The sequence below is a fragment of the Lepidothrix coronata genome, unplaced genomic scaffold (genome assembly GCF_001604755.1).
Source record: "Lepidothrix coronata isolate B3197 unplaced genomic scaffold, Lepidothrix_coronata-1.0 Scaffold18, whole genome shotgun sequence".
NCBI classification, from domain to species: Eukaryota; Metazoa; Chordata; class Aves; order Passeriformes; family Pipridae; genus Lepidothrix; species Lepidothrix coronata.
Window position 1 is genome coordinate 587,323 of NW_016690198.1, and position 21,640 is coordinate 608,962.

At 41.2% G+C, this 21,640-nt stretch overlaps 1 protein-coding gene across 3 annotated transcripts in view; it reads right to left on the reverse strand.

The window, feature by feature from the left end:
• Positions 1 to 11,244: 11,244 nt before the first annotated feature.
• MCTP1 (multiple C2 and transmembrane domain containing 1) overlaps positions 11,245 to 21,640 on the reverse strand; it is a 177,056-nt gene continuing 166,660 nt past the window's right edge. For 2 of the 3 annotated variants that reach the window (XM_017807236.1, XM_017807235.1), the window contains 2 exons: positions 19,182 to 19,279; positions 11,247 to 18,117 (listed from right to left, as the gene is read on the reverse strand). In XM_017807236.1, the coding sequence (XP_017662725.1) occupies positions 18,046 to 18,117; positions 19,182 to 19,279 (170 nt within the window). In that variant the 3' untranslated portion in view covers positions 11,247 to 18,045. Of the gene's footprint in view, positions 18,118 to 19,181; positions 19,280 to 21,640 lie in introns of all 3 variants that reach the window. The other variant, XM_017807237.1, reaches the window with a different exon arrangement.

The window sequence follows — 21,640 nt, forward strand, 5'->3', positions numbered from 1 at the left end:
GAGAGAGGGAGCCCAGCCACGCCCTGGCCTTCAACACCTACACGCAGCAGACACCAACAGCAAAACAACCAAGACAGAACTGCCAACAGCTTCCGGTGCTGTGATATATGATTTTGAGCAGAAGCAAACAACATGGATGGTGATTGGCTCTCCAGGGAACACTGCCCTGGCACCTAATCACCTCTGAGCCCCTCGAACTCTCAAGGGGGCCAATTTCAAACTATGACAAACTAAAAACAAACTTTAGGTGATGCTAGAAAGTTTAGGTCCCGGGTTTCTGGGTGGCAGTGTGTGTGGAAGGATTTGGGCAGGTTCTTATGGCATTTGACACCTCCTGTTACCTGGGACTTCACACCTGAACAGATATTCGACCCTAGCAAACTGACACGTCACCTGATGGAAGGGTGCCTTGCCTACCCCAATCAAAACCAGCAGCTTCTTGCCCTGTACTGGGATCTGGCCTATGCTTATCAAGCCGCAATTCAATACTCTCAGAAGGCTGTAGTGGAAGCAGGGACACAAACTGCAGTGGAGGACACTATGGCTGAGGTAGGGACTCAAACCACAACAACTACAGTCATTGCCCCAGTAGTGAAAAAGAAGAAATGGATAAGGCAAGCTACAGGTCCATATCTGTGCCAGACATGTTAGAATTTCAATATGAGCTGGAGTCAAAGGCAGCCAAGTGGTGCCACAATTGATATTGCCAATGCATTTTTCTCCATTCCTCTGGCAACAGAGTGCAGGCCATAGTTTGCCTTCAACTGAAGGAGCATCCAGTATATCTGGAACCAACTGCCCCAGGGGTGGAAGCACAGCCCAATCACCTGCCATGGACTGATCCAGACTGTACTGGAACAGGGGGGAAGCTCCAGAACACCTGCAATATATTGATGATATTATTGTGTGGGGCAAAACAGCAGAAGAAGGTTTTGAGAAAGGGAGGAAAATAATCCAAAGCAAGGTAAATGGACCTGCATGAGAGATCCAGTTGTTGGGGGAAAAATGGCAGGATGGACACCGTCATGTGCCCATGGACATAGTAAACAAAATAACATCTATAACAAGAAGGAAACATGAGCTTTCCTAGGCCTTGTGGGTTTCTGGAGGATGCACATCCCAGGTTACAGTCAGCTTGTGAGCCCCCTCTATCAAATGACTTGGAAGAAGAACCATTTTGAGTGGGGCCTTGAGCAACAACAGGCCTTTGAGCAGATCAGACAGGAAGCAGCCCATGCAGTAGCTCTGGGGCCTGTACGAACAGGACCAGCTGTGCAAAATATCCTCTACATGGCAGCTGGGGAGCCTGGTCTCACCTGGTGCATCTGGCAGAAAACAACAGAAGAAACCCAAAGTCGACCATTAGGGTTTTGGAGCTGGGGTTATCAAGGATCAGAAGCCCACCACACACCAACTGAAAAGGAGATATTAGCAGCCTATGAGGGGGTTCAAGGCACCTCAGAAGTTGTTAGAACAGAAGCATGACTCCTCCTGGCACCACGTTTGCTCGAGCTGCACTAGATGTTCAAAGGGAATGTCCCCTCAACACATCATGAAATCAGTGCTACATGGAGCAAGTGGGTAGCTTTGATCACACAATGAGCCCGAATGGCAAAACCTAATTTCCAGGAATCCTGGAAGAGATTATGGACTGGCCAGAAGGCAGAGATTTTGGAGCATTGCCTGAAGAGGTGACTCGTGCTCAAGAAACACCACCATATAATGAGTTACCAGAAAACTAGTCAGGCTATGTTCTTTACTGATGGATGTTGTCGTGTGGTAGGAAACCATCAGAAGTGGAAAGCTGCTGTGTGGAGTCCCACACAGCGGGTTGTCGAAGCTGCTGAAGAGAGGGTAAGTCAAGCCAGTTTGCAGAAGTGAAAGCCATCCAACTAGCCCTAAAAATTGCTGAACGAGAAAATTGGCCTGTGCTATATCTCTATACTGACTCCTGGACAGTGGCTAACACCCTATGGGAGTGACTATAGCAATGGAAGAAGGCCAAGTGGCAACGCAGGGTAAACCCATCTAGGCTGCTGCATTGTGGCAGGACATCGCTGCACGGGTGGAAAACATGACTGAAGGTACGTCATGTCGATGCTCACATACCCAAAGGTTGTGCCACTGAAGAACATCAGAACAATGAGCAGGTGGATAAGGCTGCCAAGATTGGAATAGTCCAGGTAGACTTGGACTGGGAGTGGAAGGGTGAGCTATTTATAGCCCAATGGGCCCATGAAACATCAGGACACCTAGGAAGAGATGTGACATACAGATGGGCTTGTGATCGAGTGGTGGACCTGACCATGGAGGCCATCACACAGGTTATTCATGAATGTGAAATGTGTGCAGCAATTAAGCGAGCCATGCGAGTAAAACCCTTCCAATTCCAGTTCTTCTGTAAAAGCGATTTATAATATTTTAAAAAAGAACCCTAAAAGAAAGGGTGTGGATTAATAGCTGCTTCTGAAATTGATGTTCCTTGACTAGAGGGAATAATTCCATTGATGCATCTGGCTTGCAGCACATTAAAATTTACATTTAGCCTTTCTGCAGTTACGATATATAGTCTTATAGCAATCCATGGAAGATGCGCAGACTGAGTTGACCTTGGAACCAGACCTTCATTACAAATGTTCTGTGTTTATTAATGACTGGTCAGTAGATTTATTTCTGTCTGTGCACTTTTAATTTTTCTCTAGTAAGAAAGCAACACCAAAAAAACCTTTGTCATATATGAAATGGACTAATAAATGTCAGTATTTCCTGTTGGAGGATGCAATGAAAGACAAGGTACATGTGTACTTTGTAAAGAATGCAAAATATACATTTAAGTTGGCAATATTGACATTTTCTTTAGTCAAGAATTAAGAATTTAAAATAATTGGGACTCAGAGAACCACCAAAAAAGAAATTCTGGTGGATCTGGAAAAGCAAATGCTTCAGAATATTCGTATATACTCATACTCCTACCATAATACACAAGTGACTGAAATGAAAGCAGGAAAAGCATTATTTTGTTCTGATAAAGATAGGGATTTTGTTTATATAGCCAAAATATTCCCACAATTGTTAGCATATATGTCATTTAGAAAGGAAAAAAGAACATCAATCATTTTTAAGTTCTACTTACCCATTTAAACTAATTTCAAGTACCTCTCTCCAAGATATTGTAAAGAAAATTAGATAACATACTCTAAATGAACATTATTAACATTGCAAAATGAAACAGTCAGAAGTTAGCAAATATGTGAATTAATATTCCACATGTAGTCCCAATTTAAATATTGTCTGTGTGCATCATCAGCCTTTAATTATATAGTGACACTGTTCTCTTCTCTCTAATGTTCTCTTGATTTAAAGATCAAATACTGAAAATTTTCCTGTTATTTCCCAGTTATCACCATTTTATACGAGTTTATACGAGTTTGATACATACTCAGTTTTATATATACTCAAGTTTGCAAACTCCATACCCTTAAAAATCTTAAGAATATCTCAGTCATATTTAACATAAAATTATGTTTCATCCAATTTATTAGAGAGTACCTGTTCTCTTTCAGTATAGCACAACTTTCCTGTTAAATCATGATTGCAATAAAGTGAGATCTATTAATAAGTGATTAAACTGTTTGCTTTCTAAAAATTCCTCATAGCATGTAGGGCATTTTCCACTTCCCAGCTTAGTTAAAAGAACAAACAAAATCAGCCTGCCAGGCCCTTTTTCTCTCTATGTTCATGTTTCACACACTGACAAGCTTCACAAGCACAAAGGTATACCTTCATCCTCAATCCTTTTGCACATGTACCGGGTCATGCTGCTGCAATGGTGCTTCCCAGTCAGGTGAGTAACAGTGGTCATCAGCACAAGAATTGAGAGCAGTAAAATAGAAGGTAGAGCACACTGGGATACACAGTCAGGAATTTTAGTAGCATACAAAGATATCAATTAAGCTTCAAAAGTTCCCAAAAAAGTTGCATTAAGCCAAATTTCAGTGCTGTATTTTCTCTGTCATATATTCTTTGTTTCCATTCCAAGATACGAAGCACATCAGTTCAAGTGCAAAAATCTCGGTGTTATTTTGTAGGAAGTTTTATGAAGTCTTGACTTCAAAATGGTCACATTGGCAAATAAATCACTACTGAGTCTGGGCACAGAAGTTTTGCTGTTGAATTGTATTATTTTTATTTAGGAGCAAAATTTAGCATATAAAATTTAAATATCATTGTAGCTTCAATAACCATATGAGGAACAGCTGAGGGAGCTGTGTGTGTTTAGCCTGAAGAAAAGGAGGCTTATCACTCTCTACAACTACCTGAGAGGAAGCTGTAGTCAAGTAGGGGTTGATCTCTTCTCCCAGGTGACAGAACAAGAAGAAATGGCCTCAGGTTGCACCAGGTGAGGTTTAGGTTGGATATTAGGAAAATTTCCTCACAGAAAGGGTTGTCAAGCCCTGGCACAAGCTGTCCAGGGCAGTGGTAGAGTCACCATTCCTGAAGGGATTTAAAAGATATGCAGATGTTGCACTTATGACATGGTTTAGTGGTGAGCTTGGCAGTGCTCAGTTAAGGGCTGGACTTGATGTACTTAAAGATTTTTTCCAACCTAAACCATTCTATGACAGACAGCCCCTTTGTCCATACATTCAAGTGCCACACAGAACCTTTTTACTTTAGCACTGTGCCATGCTCCCACGTGGTCAAGTGTCCACTGTAAATTGAAAAGATTCATCTCCAGTTTATTTTCCCATAAGTACAGCCTTCATCGTGAGGTCCTACATTTCATGCTCAGTGATTATTCCCAAATGAATACAGTTTAAAATCCGTCAAATAGCTCCTTTTTTATTCTGCAAAATGCACATAAAGTAATTACAATCATCAAACTATAATATATAAAGATCCTTAGAAATTTATAAATTTATCATCATAATTACCAGGATATGAAATTATGCTTTTTCAGGAAAACACCTCTAAAATTAACTTCGGAAAATATTCACCTCTGTGCTCACATTCAGATAAAGACAGAGAAATGCACATAATTTATCAATCAAACTTGTAATCTTGGAGGAAAAAAAAAAGAAAACAGGATTCTAATTTGCCTAAGAAGTTGGTTTAAGTCAGGATATCAGTAAATACTACTATAATAGCATACTTTAGGCATCTGAGTAAATGCAAAATGCCTTCTTTTAAAAAAGGAAGAGCTGAGCAGACTGTCCATCAGGCAGGCACTGAACCCCAAGCAGAAGAGATGAAACAGTAAAGCTGCAGAGTTCCAGTGACACTGTCTACACAGACATCTGTGAAACAGGTGTTTGTAGATCACAAGTAAATTGTTCCAAAAATAATTAGAACTATTAAGAAACAATATTTTTATCTCCCTATAGCTGATGACAATATACATTAAAAAAAGGGAAATTAGACTATTTTAATGGTTTTCAACAACGTCAGGAAGTATTGCTACCACCCGCATTCAAAGAGACTGCTGGCTGGAGAGGGAAGGAAAGAAGAAAGAGCAGTACAAAAAATACTGTGCTCAAATCCAATTAAGAAACTGAGATCCAGTCACAAAGTTCTTTCAATGCAAGTTTCATTAGTCTTTCAGAAGAGCTATCTTGTTGATGCTGGAATTTTGTCATTAGCCTTGAATGTAGCAGAAGTGAAAATAAAACAGTCGAAGAGTGAGCATTCAGTTTATACCAATTGTTAATAATGCTGACACAGAGAAGTTTACCTGTTTTGGTTTGTCACTTATACACAGCTGAAGTTTAACTAATCCAATTCTTGTTGTACCTAAATGAGCTTGTACACATTTGCTACATGTCAGAGTTTTTCCAGAGAGTCATGTAAAGAGATTCTCATTTTTGTTTAACTTCCAGTGCACATAAATAATCTTTCTTTTTCATTTAAAGCTAGTGGATGTTTTGCCAAGATATGTAACTGTCATGCTTTGGAAAATTTAGGGAAGGCAAAGCTAAGTTTTAAAAAAATAAACCAAACAGGAGAAATCTATATTAAAAATCATAGAACTGCAGTGTGAATAACTCAGCGTGTTGGTTTGCTTTTTGCCTTTCTTACCCATTTAGTCCTACAATTTCACATTTGCTACTTCTCAATAATGCTCCAACTCTGATTATCTTTGATGGTGTTATGCTATCTGCATACCTGCTGAAATTTTGCTCTGAGAACATATATGATCTGGCAGTTTGGGGCGGTCAACCAGCCACCACTTTTAGGTGTTCAAAGCACACCCTCCCTGTATAGGGTACATGCTATTTATAGTGGCTCTTGAACTACCAGAGATTGAACTTCATATGGATACCATGTGGACCGATGATAACAGATCTTCTCTGTTGTAACACTCCTTCTCATTTCAGGAGCGTTCACAGAATTTGTTCCCTGATGGGCCTTTGCAAACTCCACACAAAAAAGCAGTGAGGGAAATTATATCATTAAATGATGGCTAAAATAATCAAAGGCTCTAGCATAGTTGTATATATAGAGACTTCACTACCCTTATTAAACTAATGTTCAGGTTGTAGTGTGTTGTAGTTTAGGAAAGGTATTCTCCCATTCAATGCCCCCTCCAAGACTCTCCAAGTGCCAATCTCTCACTTCCCCACTCTTCCCCCCTCTTCCTCCTCACTCCAGTGCAATGGAGACCAGAATTGGAGGTACAAAAGGCAAAGATTACGGGCTAAGATAAGAACAGTTTATTGGAAACAGCAAGGAGACAAGAAAAAATGAACTGTAGCAGCAACAATATTAAGGACAGAGGGAACAAGAAAAATGATTCACATGGAAACTCCCTCGACAATAGACAATACCCTCCGCCATGTTTTCTCAATCGAAAGGAACCCTTCGACCCTGGAAGAAAGTCCCTTTCCCCTGCCCCAAGCAATGATGCGAGATGTCCTAACCATGCCTCCTTGTGGCTACTGCAAAAATTAACCCTGTCTAGGATGGAACTTCTTCTATACCATCAACATTATGCTGAGATCCTACACCTTCCAACTATATACATATATATATATGTGTGTATGTAAGTATATATCTATACACACACACACATATACATGTATATATATACACAAAAGCACAGGTATCATTTCCATAGTCAAGGGCTGTCCCTCCAAGATGTCTGTTGCATTCATTCAGTCCATGAGTGTGGGTTCTATTCATCCCAGATGTCTTTCAGGGTAGGAGGGCTGGTGTGCTGTTGGCTGGTTGCAAGCTGCATCAGGAGCTCACGACTGGTGTATCTGGAGCAGTCCATCCTCATTGTCCATGGTAGTTATGGCATACAGTGGCAGTGTCATTCAGCAACCAATAGTACAGAATTCAACATTACAGGCTGTTCTCACCCAGCAAAAAACAAATTCCCTTGAGGAGAACATCATGTTTCCCAGTCCCTCTGCATTACCTACCAAGTGTACCCTGGTCCTTGAGCAAAAACAATGCCACAGATGGGTTTCCTTGTCTTGAGGCAGGACTAATTCAAACTGTCTTCCCTGACATATTCCTCATACACATCATGGGGACTTTATCCTCTTCCACAGTATGTGGAGATTTTGACTGGGCAGGGCCAGCTTGACTGGCAGAGCCTCCAGTGTTACCTAACCAGGTGGCCTTTGCTAAATGTAGATGACAATGTTTGAACATTCCACCACCCTTTGCTTTCAGTGGTGTTTTTAACAGTTCATTGTAGAATTCAATTTTCCCAGAGGCTGGGGCATGGTAGGTAATATGATATACCCACTCAATCCTGTGCCCTCTGTCCCAGATGTTTATGAGTCTGCTTTTGAAATGAGTCCTGTTGTCCAACTCGATTTTTCCTGAGGTGTCATGTCACCACAAGACTTGCTTCCCAAGGCCCAAGAAGGTGTTCTGGGCAGTGATGTGACGCACAGGGTACATCTCCACCCATCCAGTGGTTGTTTCCACCATTGCCAGCAGGTAGCACTTGCCTTGGAGGGTTTGCAGGAGTGTGATGTAATCAGTCTGCCAGGCCTCCCCATATTTATATTTCAATCATCATCCACCATTTCACAGAGGCTTTACCTGCTTGGCCTGCTTGATTGCAGTGCATATTTCACAGTTGTGAATAACTTTAGAGATAGTGTCCTCCCCTTGATCATGAGCCCAACTGTCTCTTGCATCTCTTCCCTGATGACCTGAGGTGTCCTGGGCCCACTGAGGCAGAAATAATTCACCTTTAAATTGCCAGTCCAGATCCACCTGAGACATTTTAGTTTTGGCAGCCCAATCCACCTGTCCATTGTTGTGATGTTCTTCAGTATCCTGACTCTTCGGCATGTGGGCATCTACATGACGTACTTTTACAGGCTACTTTTTTGCATGACATACTTCTTTTTACCCAGGCAGTGATGTCTTGCCACACGTCAGCAGCCCACATGGGTTTCCCTCTGTGCTGCCAACTGGTCTTTTTCCATCAGTCCAGCCACCCTCCTAGAGCATTTTCTACCATCCATGAGTCAGTGTAGAGGTAGAGTACTGGCCATTTCTCTCATTCAACCCTATCTAAAGCCAGCTGGATGGCTTTCAGCTCTGCAACCTGACTTGATCCACCTTGTCCCTCAATAGCTTATAGGACTCCATATGGAGGACCCCAGCTGCAGTGCAGAGCACATTTTTTACATCTTGTCCGTCCTGACTGGCCCAAAGGCTACTGGAAGAACAATCTCCTGTTCGATTTGTTCAAAAGCTTGTTGTTATTCAGGACCCCATTTGAAATAATTTTTCTTTAATGTGACATGATAGAGTTTATAATCTGACTGTAATCTGCATCCTCCAAAAACCCACAGAACCTGGGAAAGTTCAAGCATCTTTCTTGTTGATTAGTGGGGATGCAGATGCTGTTTTGTTGACCACATCAATTGGAATCTGGTAACATCCATCTTGCCATTTTACTCCTAAAAACTGAATTTTCTGGGCAGGCCCCTCAACCTTACTTTACAGCAAAACCAGGCTTCAGGAGCATTTGTATTATCTTCTCCCCCTTCTCAAAAACTTCCTCTGCTGTGTTGCCCCACATGATGATGTCATCAATGTATTGCAAGTGTTCTGGAGCCTCATCCTTTTCCAGTGCAGTCTGGATCAATCCATGGGAAATAATGGGGCTGTGTTTGCAGAGGTACTTGATGTCCCTCCAGGTGAAGGGAAACTCTGGCCTGCACTCTACTGTTAAAGGAATGGAGAAAAATGCATCGGCAATGTTGATGGTGGCACCACTTTGCTGCCTTGGACTCCAGTTCCTACTGAAGTTCCACCAAGGCAGCACTCAGTGGTGGTGTGACTTCCTTCAGGCCACGATAGTCTACTGTCAGTTTCCACTCTCCACTGGACTTATGCACTGGCCATATGGGACTATTAAAAAGTGAGTGAGTCTTGCTCAGGAGCCACTGCTACACCAGCACCCTCCCCTGCACCCACACCAGGGACTTCTGAAAAGGGGAGCCACCCAGGGCCACCTCCTCCACAATCAGGGGGAAAATGAAAGTTAAACCAACTCTGCAGCCACTGCAGCTGTTTATCTGCTAACTGCACTTGGAAACAGCCCTACTGCAGCCTCTGCATCAGAACCACCATGGAGCCGAGCCCAGCCATGCGACATGGAGCCCAAACCCCAATGGAGCTGAGCCCAGATGAGCTGTGCAGAGTCCCAGTCGAGTGGAGCCAACTCAGAGTGCAGCTGAGTGGCAAGAAACCACTTTCTCCAGCAACAACCTGTGAGTTTGAGCTGAACAGAACCTGAGCCTGACCAGGTGATGTGAACTGAGCAGTTTAATACCATAACTTTTTGTGGACAAACGGTTTTTCCAAGGCTTTGCTTTATCCCAACCTTGCCGTGGTTTTTGTCTAGCTGGAGAGGGTGTTAAACTGCAGAAAGTTGTCTGCCACAGTACTTTTATTTTGTTCTCTCAGGAGGAGAGAGGGGAGAGCACGTGTTGCCACCATGTTGTCTGTGTACCAATGCAGAAGATATTAAAGATGATTTCTGTCCCTTATTGGCTTAAACTGTTTTGTTTGTATTTTTACAGTTGTTATATTTTCTTTTCAGTAAACTGTGGGGTTTTTCACTTATATCTGCTCACATTTGGTTTCTCTTTATTGGTGCAAAGAGGAGAGGTTTTAAATAAAGAAGAGAGGGCTCATTTGTTGGATTCTCTGTTCCAGCATTTGTCTTAAACCCAGACATGTTGTTCCTAATTCCTCTTCATCTCTCACTAAGTGAACTGTTCTGGTGCTCAATTTCTTCTTCTGTAGAGGGGCAACTGCTACTGGCATGGATTGTTCTTGTGGGTCATTTGAAGTTTGAGTGGCCTGTTGGTCTGCTTTCCTCCTCCTCCCCCTTAGGGTGCTGTCTAGGATCAAGAAGTGTCCAATAAATAGCAGCCAGGGCCCAGAACACTGTATAACTTTGCATCTCTCTGGAGCCGCCACAGCATTTTTCTTTCACATATTTTAGCATTTTATCAGTGTCCTGTAGTTGTTGAGGGGTGAATTTCCAAACTACTGGAGGAGGGAAGTCCTCCAAATACTGGCCCATATCCTCCCCCCTTCCATGCCACTCATGACTATCCACTGTCAGGGCAAATCTCTGAAAGGCCTTCCTAAAATGTCTTTTGTAACTCTTAAACATGGTGTGGATAGCACTGAAGAGACCTGGCAGACGTAGCAACAAGAATATGCTTTCCTTAACATCCAAAGGGAAATTCAAAATTCTTGAAAGCTGTTTTAACAATCCTGAAGCAGAAAAGAAGGTGAAGAGCTAGAGAAAATCATTCTTCCCTGTTTCCCCTACAGACTTAATTTATTCTCAAAGGTAATGCTCAAGGGAAGGGTAGGAGAGCAACACTGAATGCACATCTCAAATGGGCCTCATTGCCCTTTATGTTGTCATGTCATAAATTGATATCCCACCACAGAGCAACAAGGCAATCCTGACCCCTCCGCCTGCTCTGAAAGAGAGCACTGGGAGGAACAAATACAGGCACCTATACAGGGTTAGGTACCACACCTATGTGAACAGACCAAACAACATTGTGATCAGTGGGTCCATACCTAATACAACAAATGCTTAGATCGAATTTGTTCCAACCTGCTGTGGTCAGATCTGTTGTTATCTCAACTCTTCATGTGCCACACTGGGCTCCAAATAAGGCTGCCGTGGTTCAGGAATGGCACTCCCCAGCTCAGTGCCCCCACCAAGACTATCCAAACCATATGCCACTCTCTCAGTCCCTCACTTTTCCCCCTCCCTTTCCCCTCTGTGGTGTGATGGAGCGCAGAATTGGAGGCACAAAAGGCAAAGATTACAGGCTGAGATAAGAACAATTTACTGGAAACAGCAAGGAGATAAGAAAAAATGTACAGTAGCAGCAACACTAGCAATCACAGAGGGTACAAAAATAATTATTCACATGGAACTCATCCTGAAAATAGACAATACCAGACAGCTCCCTCAACCACATTTTTTTGATGGCAAGGAACCCCTGCTCCTTGGAAGAGTCCCTTTCCCCTGCCTTCAGAGGTGGGACATGAGGTGGTATAGAATAACCTCTGTGTCCTAGCAACACCCTCTCCTGGCTACTGCAAAAATTAACCCTGCCCTGGCTGAAACCAGGGCAGGGTGTTTTTTGGTTTTGTTTTGTTTCTCCACAAATCCAAAAGAATCCTTTCACATGCATGTTGTGCCACAGCAGTATCAGGTTTAGGACACAAAGCTTTCATATGGTATTATTTCATTTACCTATAGCGACTGCTAGCCATCAATGAAACAACACTCGGTGGGTCTGCTAGAAGGGGCCATCATGGTCTGTCCGAAGGGAAAGAGCAAAAACACTTACTTTGAATGACAGACTACAAATAGGCAAGTACGTTCTGTTTCAAATATTTCCCTTTTAAAAATTTAAGAACAAATTTTGGGTTTTTTACCCTGTGCATTATTGTGAAGTAAAGGCTTGTAAATAACAGACGAATAACATGAGTTGCTAGCAAGTGTCAGATCCAAGGAAAAACTTTCCGGTCCCCTCTAGGCTTCTGTCTAGTGACTCAGGGGGAGATAGGTCCCTACAAAGCAGGATGAGGATGGTGCTTATCTTTCAAAACTGTACGCTTCCCCAGAAACCTCTACAGGTCAGAGTATCTTCAAAGGGGCAAGGAGGCATTTGTTTTCTTTTCTCCTGCAGGGGAGCACATGTACACTCTTGTTTCTATGATGCCTTCCTGAAAATTGCATAAATTTTTGCTAGTTTTATTTCTAATTTTTTCTGTTGCCCACTGCCTCTTTTGTATCTTGTACGTCAGTCCTGAATCCTCTTCTGCACTGAGCTCCAGCTCCAAGAGGATCGATACTCTAATTAATTAGAGTAGCTATCCCTTTCCCTTCATCTGAATAGCCTCACGTCTACCACAGCATCCTCTTAAAAACTATATGTCATGGGTTTGGGTCCACTCAGACTAAGCAGAAAGTGAAACCACAGGCTCCCATCTAGGGCAAGTGCCATGCTCACTACACCGAAATTAGGGAGCTGCAGCTGGGTCAGCTTCATGTCATCTGAGTTGTGGTTGTCACCATCACAACTCTGCATGTCTGCACCTGCCCTCCAGCAGCCTTACTGAAGCTGACCTCTGCATCCTGCAGGTAGAGGTCAACTCTTGTGGAGTGTTCAAGGCTTTAGCAACGTCCCTCTCAGTTACTGCCTCTATTAGCAGAGTAAAACTTTTTCCTGAGGTAGGAAGATGACCCCAAAACGCTTTTACAGTTTATGAGAAATTGAAGGTATTCTATCAGTCCTTATAGAAACACGGTCTTCATTTTAGAAAAGCTACAACACAAGATTGGCTTTCTCATCTGTTACCTTTGATGAGTGCAAAGTATGGAAGCCTTGATGACATCTGCCTGATTCCTTGTAATGCTTTAGGTATGGGTTTGGGTGGTAGGATGCTTTCAGTTCTACTCTGAACATAAACTATGCAAGTTTTTAAGCCTTCTTCTTCCATCATTCAAAAGACATTTCATTTTTGAAGACCTCACATACATCCCTTCCCTACAGCAAATCAACTGCATGATTCAGCTTGGTGTCATTTGCTATACTGAGAGTACACTTGATCCTACTATGTCATTGATGTCAATATTAAATAGTATTGGTTCCAGGACAGACCCTTAAATCACACCACTTATTACTGATCTCCATTTCAACACTGAGCTGTTTCTTGACTGCAACACTTTGGATGCAGCAGTCCAGCCAATTCCTTATCCATCAAATAGCCCACGCATCAAAGTCTCTCCATTTTAGCATCACAGGCCTTACAAAACTACTTGTCCACCTGATTTGTGTCCTCTGGTTCTGGATTAAGATTGAAAATTTATTTTCTCATATAATAGCAGCCTATTATATGGAGTCCACACATAGCTGATGCCTGTAGTTCTCCATTCTGTGGCTGAACCTCTGCCTTTAGCAGCAGGCTGAACAGGGCAGAAATTAAGAGAGAAGTTGTCAACTGCACTTCATTCCCAATGTAGGGAGTGAGAAATTAGACTTAAAACACGTTATTTGAAAATAACATCAGATTTTACATGTTTCTCATTGAGGAGATTAGAGGATTTGAGATACATGGACTTGTCCTGTTGCATGCATGCATGATTTAAGGGGAATGGCTACTGTCTAGCATTAGCCCTGGAAGCATACTCTGTGCAAATGGACTGAACTCTCAGTATGGGAACTAGGGTTTCTAGAAGCTCAGGATTTCTCAATTAGATGCAGTGATGTCACATTTCCTCAACTGTGTACCAAGACCAGAAAGAGGGTTTTAACATTCAGGTTGAGACGGAGAAAATCCAAGAAACTCCCTCCTTCCCTTGCACCATTATTCATTTTTCTATTGTACACTGGTCAATTAAATTAGCACTCACAAAAATGATGAACTAATGCAACCGCTTGAGACAGGGCAGCTGGGCAGATGCTCTCTAAAGCTCTTCACAGAAGGTGCATTTCATGTCTCCTCTGTTACAAGCATGACTGTCTCAGTTACTGTCAGCAATGCACAGTGTTGGTGGCTCCAGGACAGCACACTCTCTCCATCTGCAACTGTTTGTGACTCTCCTTTCACTTTATCACAACTTAAATCGAAAGATAAACACAAACCCTGGCTTTAAACTTCCTGACATTTGGCATCTTCACCAAGTGATGTCAATTGTCAACTACTTCAAAAATTAATTTCTTTTTCAAATGCCACTCTTTGTTGTGAAAATGTCTGCTCAAAGTGCAGCCTACACATTAATCTGTAGAGAAAAAAGCCAAACTGCAAAAATCATAGTGCTGTATTTAATTATGAAGCATAGGATTTTACAAAGAACAGTAAATTGCACAGTTTTCACTGTGCAATCATTTTGTATGATGGAGAATTCATCAGAGTAATCCTCCTGGGTCCCAACCAACCCATGCTTGTTACTTTTGCCAATTTTAAACTTAATAAACTACAGGTTTTATGTTTTGGTATGCCTTTATGTTAATTGGTTTCCCCCCAGATCAAATGCCCTTTATGATTTGATGCAAATCACACAGAGGTCCAAATCCTTCAACTGGAGCAGAGCAAAACTATAAGCTCAGATATTTCAAAAGCCAGTAGCCAACAGCAAGATCCATGTATATTGCAGAAACACTTATACAACTTTCAGAAGATATTTCCTTCCGCTAAAATTAGATTGCAATTTCTTTTTTTTTCTGCTCTATCACAGGGAACAACTTCAAAATATATCACCACCAGGGAGTGAGAATCCAACAAAGTTTGAACGTGGAGTACCATGATGAGGTTGGTCTGGATGGGACTCACTGCAGGTCCAAGAAAAGCAGAGCTGATGGAAGACGGGTATGGATGACTCCTTAATGCAGCAGTGAGAAACCAAACATTGAAACTGCAGAGGTGGGAGGTACATGAGGGAAACTAAAGTGCTGCCACAAAACCAGCAGCTGAAGGTTTGTGATCAAACTGTCAAGGGAGTTACATCTGTAAGAAGGTGAATTAGTCAAAGAATAAAAGTAGGAGAAAAAGCAGGAGAGGATGACAAAGCAAACAGTTTCTAGTAAAGGTTTAATTGATAGTATAGTGGTGACCAGGAAATGGAGAATACAAGTTTGGTCACCTAGAGAATGCAGGCCAAGGTGGAGAAAAGGCAGGAGGGGCCAGCAGCTCTTCCTCTTGTCAGAAGAGCTTATGCTCTCAGGGACCACATTAGCTGATAGACTGTATGCAGGTTGCTTAATCGCCTTTTCATTATTCCACCGCTGGTTTAATTGCAATAGAAAAACATCTTGGGGTTTATTGCACTTGGATTTAAAATACTAAGTCACAGTACACAGCTCTCCCAGTTAAAGCTCATTGCTATTAGGCATTCCTCACTACAACGAGAAACAACTGTAAAAACAGGGTAAGTAACCTCTGTACTATGAATTACCATCAGAACTGTAACTAAAGCCTCTCAGACAATCAGCCTTGGTGGATCCTGAATGCTCTGACACCTACTATAAGTGTGGACCCCAATTAAGCTAATAATTTTCCACGGACCCAAATAAAGTCATTAAATTTTATTTTCTGAAAGAGTTTCATGATTGTGCGATGCCTTATTATTTCATGACTGTTTAGAACAGACAAGTTGCTTTCAGAATAAAGCCTGGTAAATCTAACAGGTTAGAAATGGACTTCAGAACCAATCTGGAAAAGGAAGGTATGTTAAAATATTTATGGCATAAAGTGGGACTGGTTCATTAAAGAGGCCACCCACAAAAAGCAGAGTAGAGAAACTACAAATAGTGAAAATGTGTTCACTCACAAACTATTTTAAATTGTGATTTTAAATTGTCTTGCTGTGGCAGGAGAATTGTATTTAATACACATGCATTCTTAGCCTTGCCTCTGTGCGTTATATTTTCAGTGAGATCAATTTTGAGTGACTGAGGCATTTAAGAGGAATTGACCAATCTTAAACAAACAGATGTCTTTCTCTCCCTGCCCCCTCCACCTGCACATTATGGAGCTTAAAATACTGAAATGCTGCACACAGAAATATGATGCTTTCCTTGACACTTCCATGTCACACCACTCAGGGAAAAATGATAGCATAGGATTTCAAAGACAGAGGCTTCGTAATAGAAAAGAGTGACGTTAAAGGTGTGTTTAATGCAGGAAATGTGCATAGCTAACCCGTACATTACCATCGAAGTAGACATTTGAAATTGGGTACAGAAAAAAAAACCACAACAGGAAATCACACGCAGACAGGTGGGCAACATTAAGAAGACACAAGGCTTGCAGTGTATTAAAGAACTGCATGAAACTGACAACAGGCAACAAACATTCACATAATTGCTGAGTCAAAAATTTGGCTTTTTTAAAACAAAATAAGCTAATCAGTGATTCTCATTTAATCAATAGTATGTTGGTCTTCAGGCATCACACAGCCAGAACTCTTTTAAAGTCATGATGTAACAAGGACAAGACTTTCTGCAGAATAGTCATTTGACTGGCATTCTTTCAAATATACAAACAGAAAGAACAAAATTACTCTCACATCAGAACTTGGCTATCATCTTATCTGCAAAATAAACAAATCCAGGACGGTCTTTCATGAGCAATGCAGCTAACATATAATTCTTTAGACAAATATATATAAACATGTGCTTGCAAAGTATTTCTAAATAGTCTTTTCAAAAAGTATTGTTAGAGTAGTGCAATATAACTTTATCTGCAATTGCAACCAATGAGAGGTAATCCAGAGAGGACCACAGCTCTCCTCGAGGATGCAGTCCTGCCGCTCTCCCCTGGGCAAAAATCCCCTTTAATGTCACCAGGAGCTACGATGAGGAGCTGTGTACAGGTAGTCCCTCAGGAATGAGTCTCTGCTCACTACGTAGTCTGCATGCAGCTACCAGAATATATCCCCAAGTACTCATTATGCAGTGGCCACTAAAACATTTGAAATGTAAACGTTTCTCATCTATGTTCCATGTAATTTATAAGATAATGCAGTTTCCATGCAGTAGATAAAGACTGTATCAGAAGAACTGACATTAGTAGCTAAGAGAATAAAACAGTTTTACCACAACTGCATTTTTTTCCTCTACGCTATATTTCAGCTTGGTAAAGCATATGAATATGATCTTGTGATTTGAAAAAAAGAATTTCTGCAACATTTCCATATTAAAATAGTTATGTGCACAAAAAGTTTTCATAGCATGACACCAAAAGCAATATGTGGAGTTAGTTTTATACTATTTAAATTACAGCAAAACTATGGACTTTATTCACTAAACTATGTAGTACAAATGAAGATTACTGGTACATACAGAAAAATCAGACAGGCAATCAGTTACAAACCTGGCAGTATTTTGAGAGAGATGGAGATTTTTAAATCTTACAATGGAATGATAAAGACATCAGGAACTGCTTTTGGGAGCTCCAGAAAGAGATTTGCACTTGGTGTTTCTCATTATCTTATAAGCAGCCCACCTGCACAGGAAAATGTTGCACCAGAAGTTAACATCAAGGTCTGAGAACTAAAAAATCTGCCAAAACTTAAGTGCAGTAGGCTCCACAGCATTGTATTTCTCATTAAATGTATAAAACATAGTAATGTCACCATTGTAATGGTGACTTACTGGATGACAAATTTTTGAGTAAGATTTAAATTCACACCTTTTGTGGGTTTAGTCAGCATGATTTGAGTATTTCATGTATCTTTGACTACCAAGTAGCAGTGCATATTTACCACTTTAGATTGACTCCTTTAATGCATTATGCTGTTTCTAACGAGGCTTTTGAATGGCAAAAACCCTACTTAAAACAAATGTCTTTACAGTGAGAAAGATATCTTCAATGAGAAACACCTTTTTACACTATTTACAAAATCTCCTCACTAGATAAAAAGGCAAAATAAATAAAACGCTTAGGGAAAGGAAACGCTGCCTAGGCTTGCTCTTTTATTCTCCCCTGGCAGATGCTAGTCTCCTCAACACATGAAGTTGGCTAGGCAGGGTTGTTTTTCTTCCTCTTGCTGGGGCTGTGACTGGGATCTTGTTTCAGTTCATGGTATTGCATCTGTTTAAACACAAAGTTCAGAAAGAAAGAGTTCAGGTGGTGCTTCCTAGAAAAAAGGGAAGACACCTTTTCTTTTCCCCCAGGGTTAAAAAAGATAAAGAAAACTTTCTCCCTAAAAACTATACAGGATTTGTACATGTGATTCAACAACAACACAACTGCAAATCTAGAGTAAGAAGGAAATCAACATTAGGAAAATCCTGCCAGGAAATAATACTGTGCACTGACGTAAGCTTTGAAAAGGTTACTCTATTTTTGTTTTCTGCATGAGCTCTTACAGACAATAAACAGTATCCTCTTGGGTGAACTGGATGAATATTCTTTGTAATATATCTGAAAAACTTGCTTATTTCCAAATGCTTGCCACAAAGGTATCAGATTCAGAGAAGGTATGTGTACCCATACCTCCTACTTATACCAGCTCTGAACTGAAACTAGAAATATGTGAAGTCTATAATCTTTGTGATACCAGAGATGATTTATGTGCCTGATGTTATCTTAAAGCTTGCATCCTCTCAGGAGATTGTGTATTGCATCACAAAAGCTTGTAATTCACAACCAGCTTTTTTTTTAAGGAGTTTATGGGCACAACTGAACTGTGGCCACAGCAAAAGCTTTCACCCCAGAAAAGGAAAGGCTAAAGTGCTCTCAGAGTGCTGTCACAAGACACTGGGCAACACTGCCTGGTGCTGCCTCTTCCATCATTTGACCTTCCTATTCCTTCTCTGCATGTCCTGACAGCTTCAGCTCCAGTGTTTCCTACGTAGTGTCTTATCCCAGTCAGATTCACATGATGCTGGAGGCTGTTTAATACAAGCTCTAGCATCTGCTACCATCTAACAAATAATTACTGTTCTAAGGATCCTCAGAGGCACAACCAAGGTAGTACCTACTTTCTTCCTGGAAAAAGGTCTAGCAACCTCCTAATGGTTCATGGACTATCCCCAGCTTGAGTTTGCAATTTCTTTGTGGCAGAGAGTATAATGTTGAATCAAAATAATTGCTTTAAAAATTCATTTAAAAAAAACAAAACCAGAAAGGACTCTTAAAAAATATATACACACCACTTGAACATCTGAAGGAACTCTGGATAGAAAGTCGAGTAGCTCGTTGTTATCAACTGCATATGGATTTCGAATCTTCTTTGTAAATTTATTGATGCCTGCAAAAGTGAAAGTTCAAATGTTACTATGATCATTTTAAAAAATCCAAGTATTTTTGGCAGTTTTATAAAAGATTTTAGACCCGTTTTGAAGTCTGACATTAACACTGAATGAATGAATGAACGAACGAATGAATGAATGAACTGCAAACGCAGGCTCCAAATGTTGAAATCTGCTGCTGTGGTTCCCTCTGTTTCAAAATGCAAAAGTTTGAGGGGCATTTTCAAATTCCTTCAATACATTTTTTTGGAAAGTAACAGAAACTGTGATTATTATGAGGAGGTTGAAAAAAAGAGAGGAATAAAGAGTACTTCATTTCTGTACTGGAGAGGATGAGCAGAAATGGGCTTAATTGCAGGATAGAATATTCATGAAAGATTCTGGAGATTCAAGGAAAATATTCTTCATGGTAAAGACAATGAAGCATATGGAAAGCAGTGAAGTCTGCATCATGTGAAGGTTTCAGAGGAGTTTGCACAAACCTCTGTCTGGGAATGACAGATACAGATGAGCTGAAGGCAGTGCAGAGAAGAGAAGACAGATGTCTCTATTAGATATCATGGTCTTATAATGCCTATTGACAATTTGTGTTAAGAAGCACCAAGAAAAATCCTCCACAAACTAAGCAGAAAGAAGGCTTTTAAATTAGACTTTTCTTATCATAACATACCAAGTCAGTATGTGGGCTCTGGGAACACACGTCTAAAACAGGAGCAGGAACAGTACAAACTACATAGACTTTCAGGCGCAGGAGATAGCCAGGACAGCATTAAAAATGTACCTTCCTGTGTAATTTATCCAGGCTGTATCAGATATAAGATAATATAGTCTCTGGCACCCAGACCTTTCAGAAAGCTTTAGCAAGGACTTATGGCCTTGGGATGGGGGATGTAAGCTTCATAAGCTTGATAAAACCCACAGCTTTCCACTGCATGAATTCTCAGTTCTGTGATGTAGATAGGAGATGCTGCCATTCCTTTATCTGGTGATTGAACAGTGAGTGTTCAAAAGGAATATCTGAGGGTCAACACCTTTAAGAAGATGCTTTGCATAGCAAGTGACTGAGAAATTCAAGGTCAACACTACTGTTCATTACATGTGGCCACTGGACCACCTATAGGTGAATTCAGGAGCTGATATGGTTTCACTTTGTCACATCTGATAAAGAAAAATACCAGTCATCCCATGAAAGCAAATGCATGAATAAATCATGGTCAAGGCTTGAGAAAGGAAAAGCACTGCACAGAATACAACAAGGGGACTGATCTTTTCCAAAAGCTTGAAAATTTTCAGAATAAAATAATTATCTTCATACTTTTTCCACATAAACAGCTGTAGCTGTTGACAGGACTCTGCACATCACCGAATGGGATTAGGATGGAGAGGTGATTCCCATTCCACCCCACCTAACAAACCACATCTTCAAGGGCCAGTAGTCTCCTGGACAGAGAGACGGCTAGAGGGAAAGCACAGAGAATCTCTTGCCAGGGCATGCTGACAGAGGTAGTCCCTATGGATGCAAAGAAGAAAGACAGCTATAGAAAGGATGTGCCATAGCATGGAGGAATTTTCATTTAAAACCTCTGCTTTCCCAAAGAATGACATGGGCAAATACTGCTACAGACTGGCTCAAACATTCCTATGGAAAAATGTCAGAAAACAGAGGCTTCCAAGGCTTCCAAGTGCAGGATGGATGAATGGGATGAAGGAATGTATGTACACGGGGGAGGTTAAAAACACATCATGATGGAGGAAACAGGCACATGTTTGGAATACTGCAGTTTTTGAAGGGACAGATGCACAGAGCTATGCTCAGCACGACATGGCTCTGTGTGAATGCATTTCACCCTGAGAAGGTCGGGACTGCAGGAGCTGTAGCTATGCAGTACTTGTCTGGTCTCCTGGCATGACGCAAGAGAAACAGATCCCTAAAGAAGGGACCCCCACACAAGCACTGAGTAAGAAGGCACCTAAACTGAAATGCAGGAGAAAAACCTGCATTGAAACCACTAGTGAACAAATGGCCTCGAAGTCATATGTAGGTACACTATATAACTTGGGGGCAAGGAGGCAAGAGATGGAAAGAATGCAAGGTGCATTTATAATAATTTGTGTTTATGCTATCCATCCATGGTTTGGGAGGCTTGGGAGTTAAGGCTCTGCTTTACCTGAAACAGACATTTCTGTGGGTGTGTGACCCTTCCTGGGATATCAGTCATGAGCTTTTCAAAGAACAGTTCTCACTCTGTAGTTTTGTGGGTCTTGGAGGAGTATTATAATCAAATGTTCTTGCATCAAACAAAGGGGATGTAAGAAAGCAAGATGTCAGAACTGTCTGAAAAAGGACACAGACCAACTAC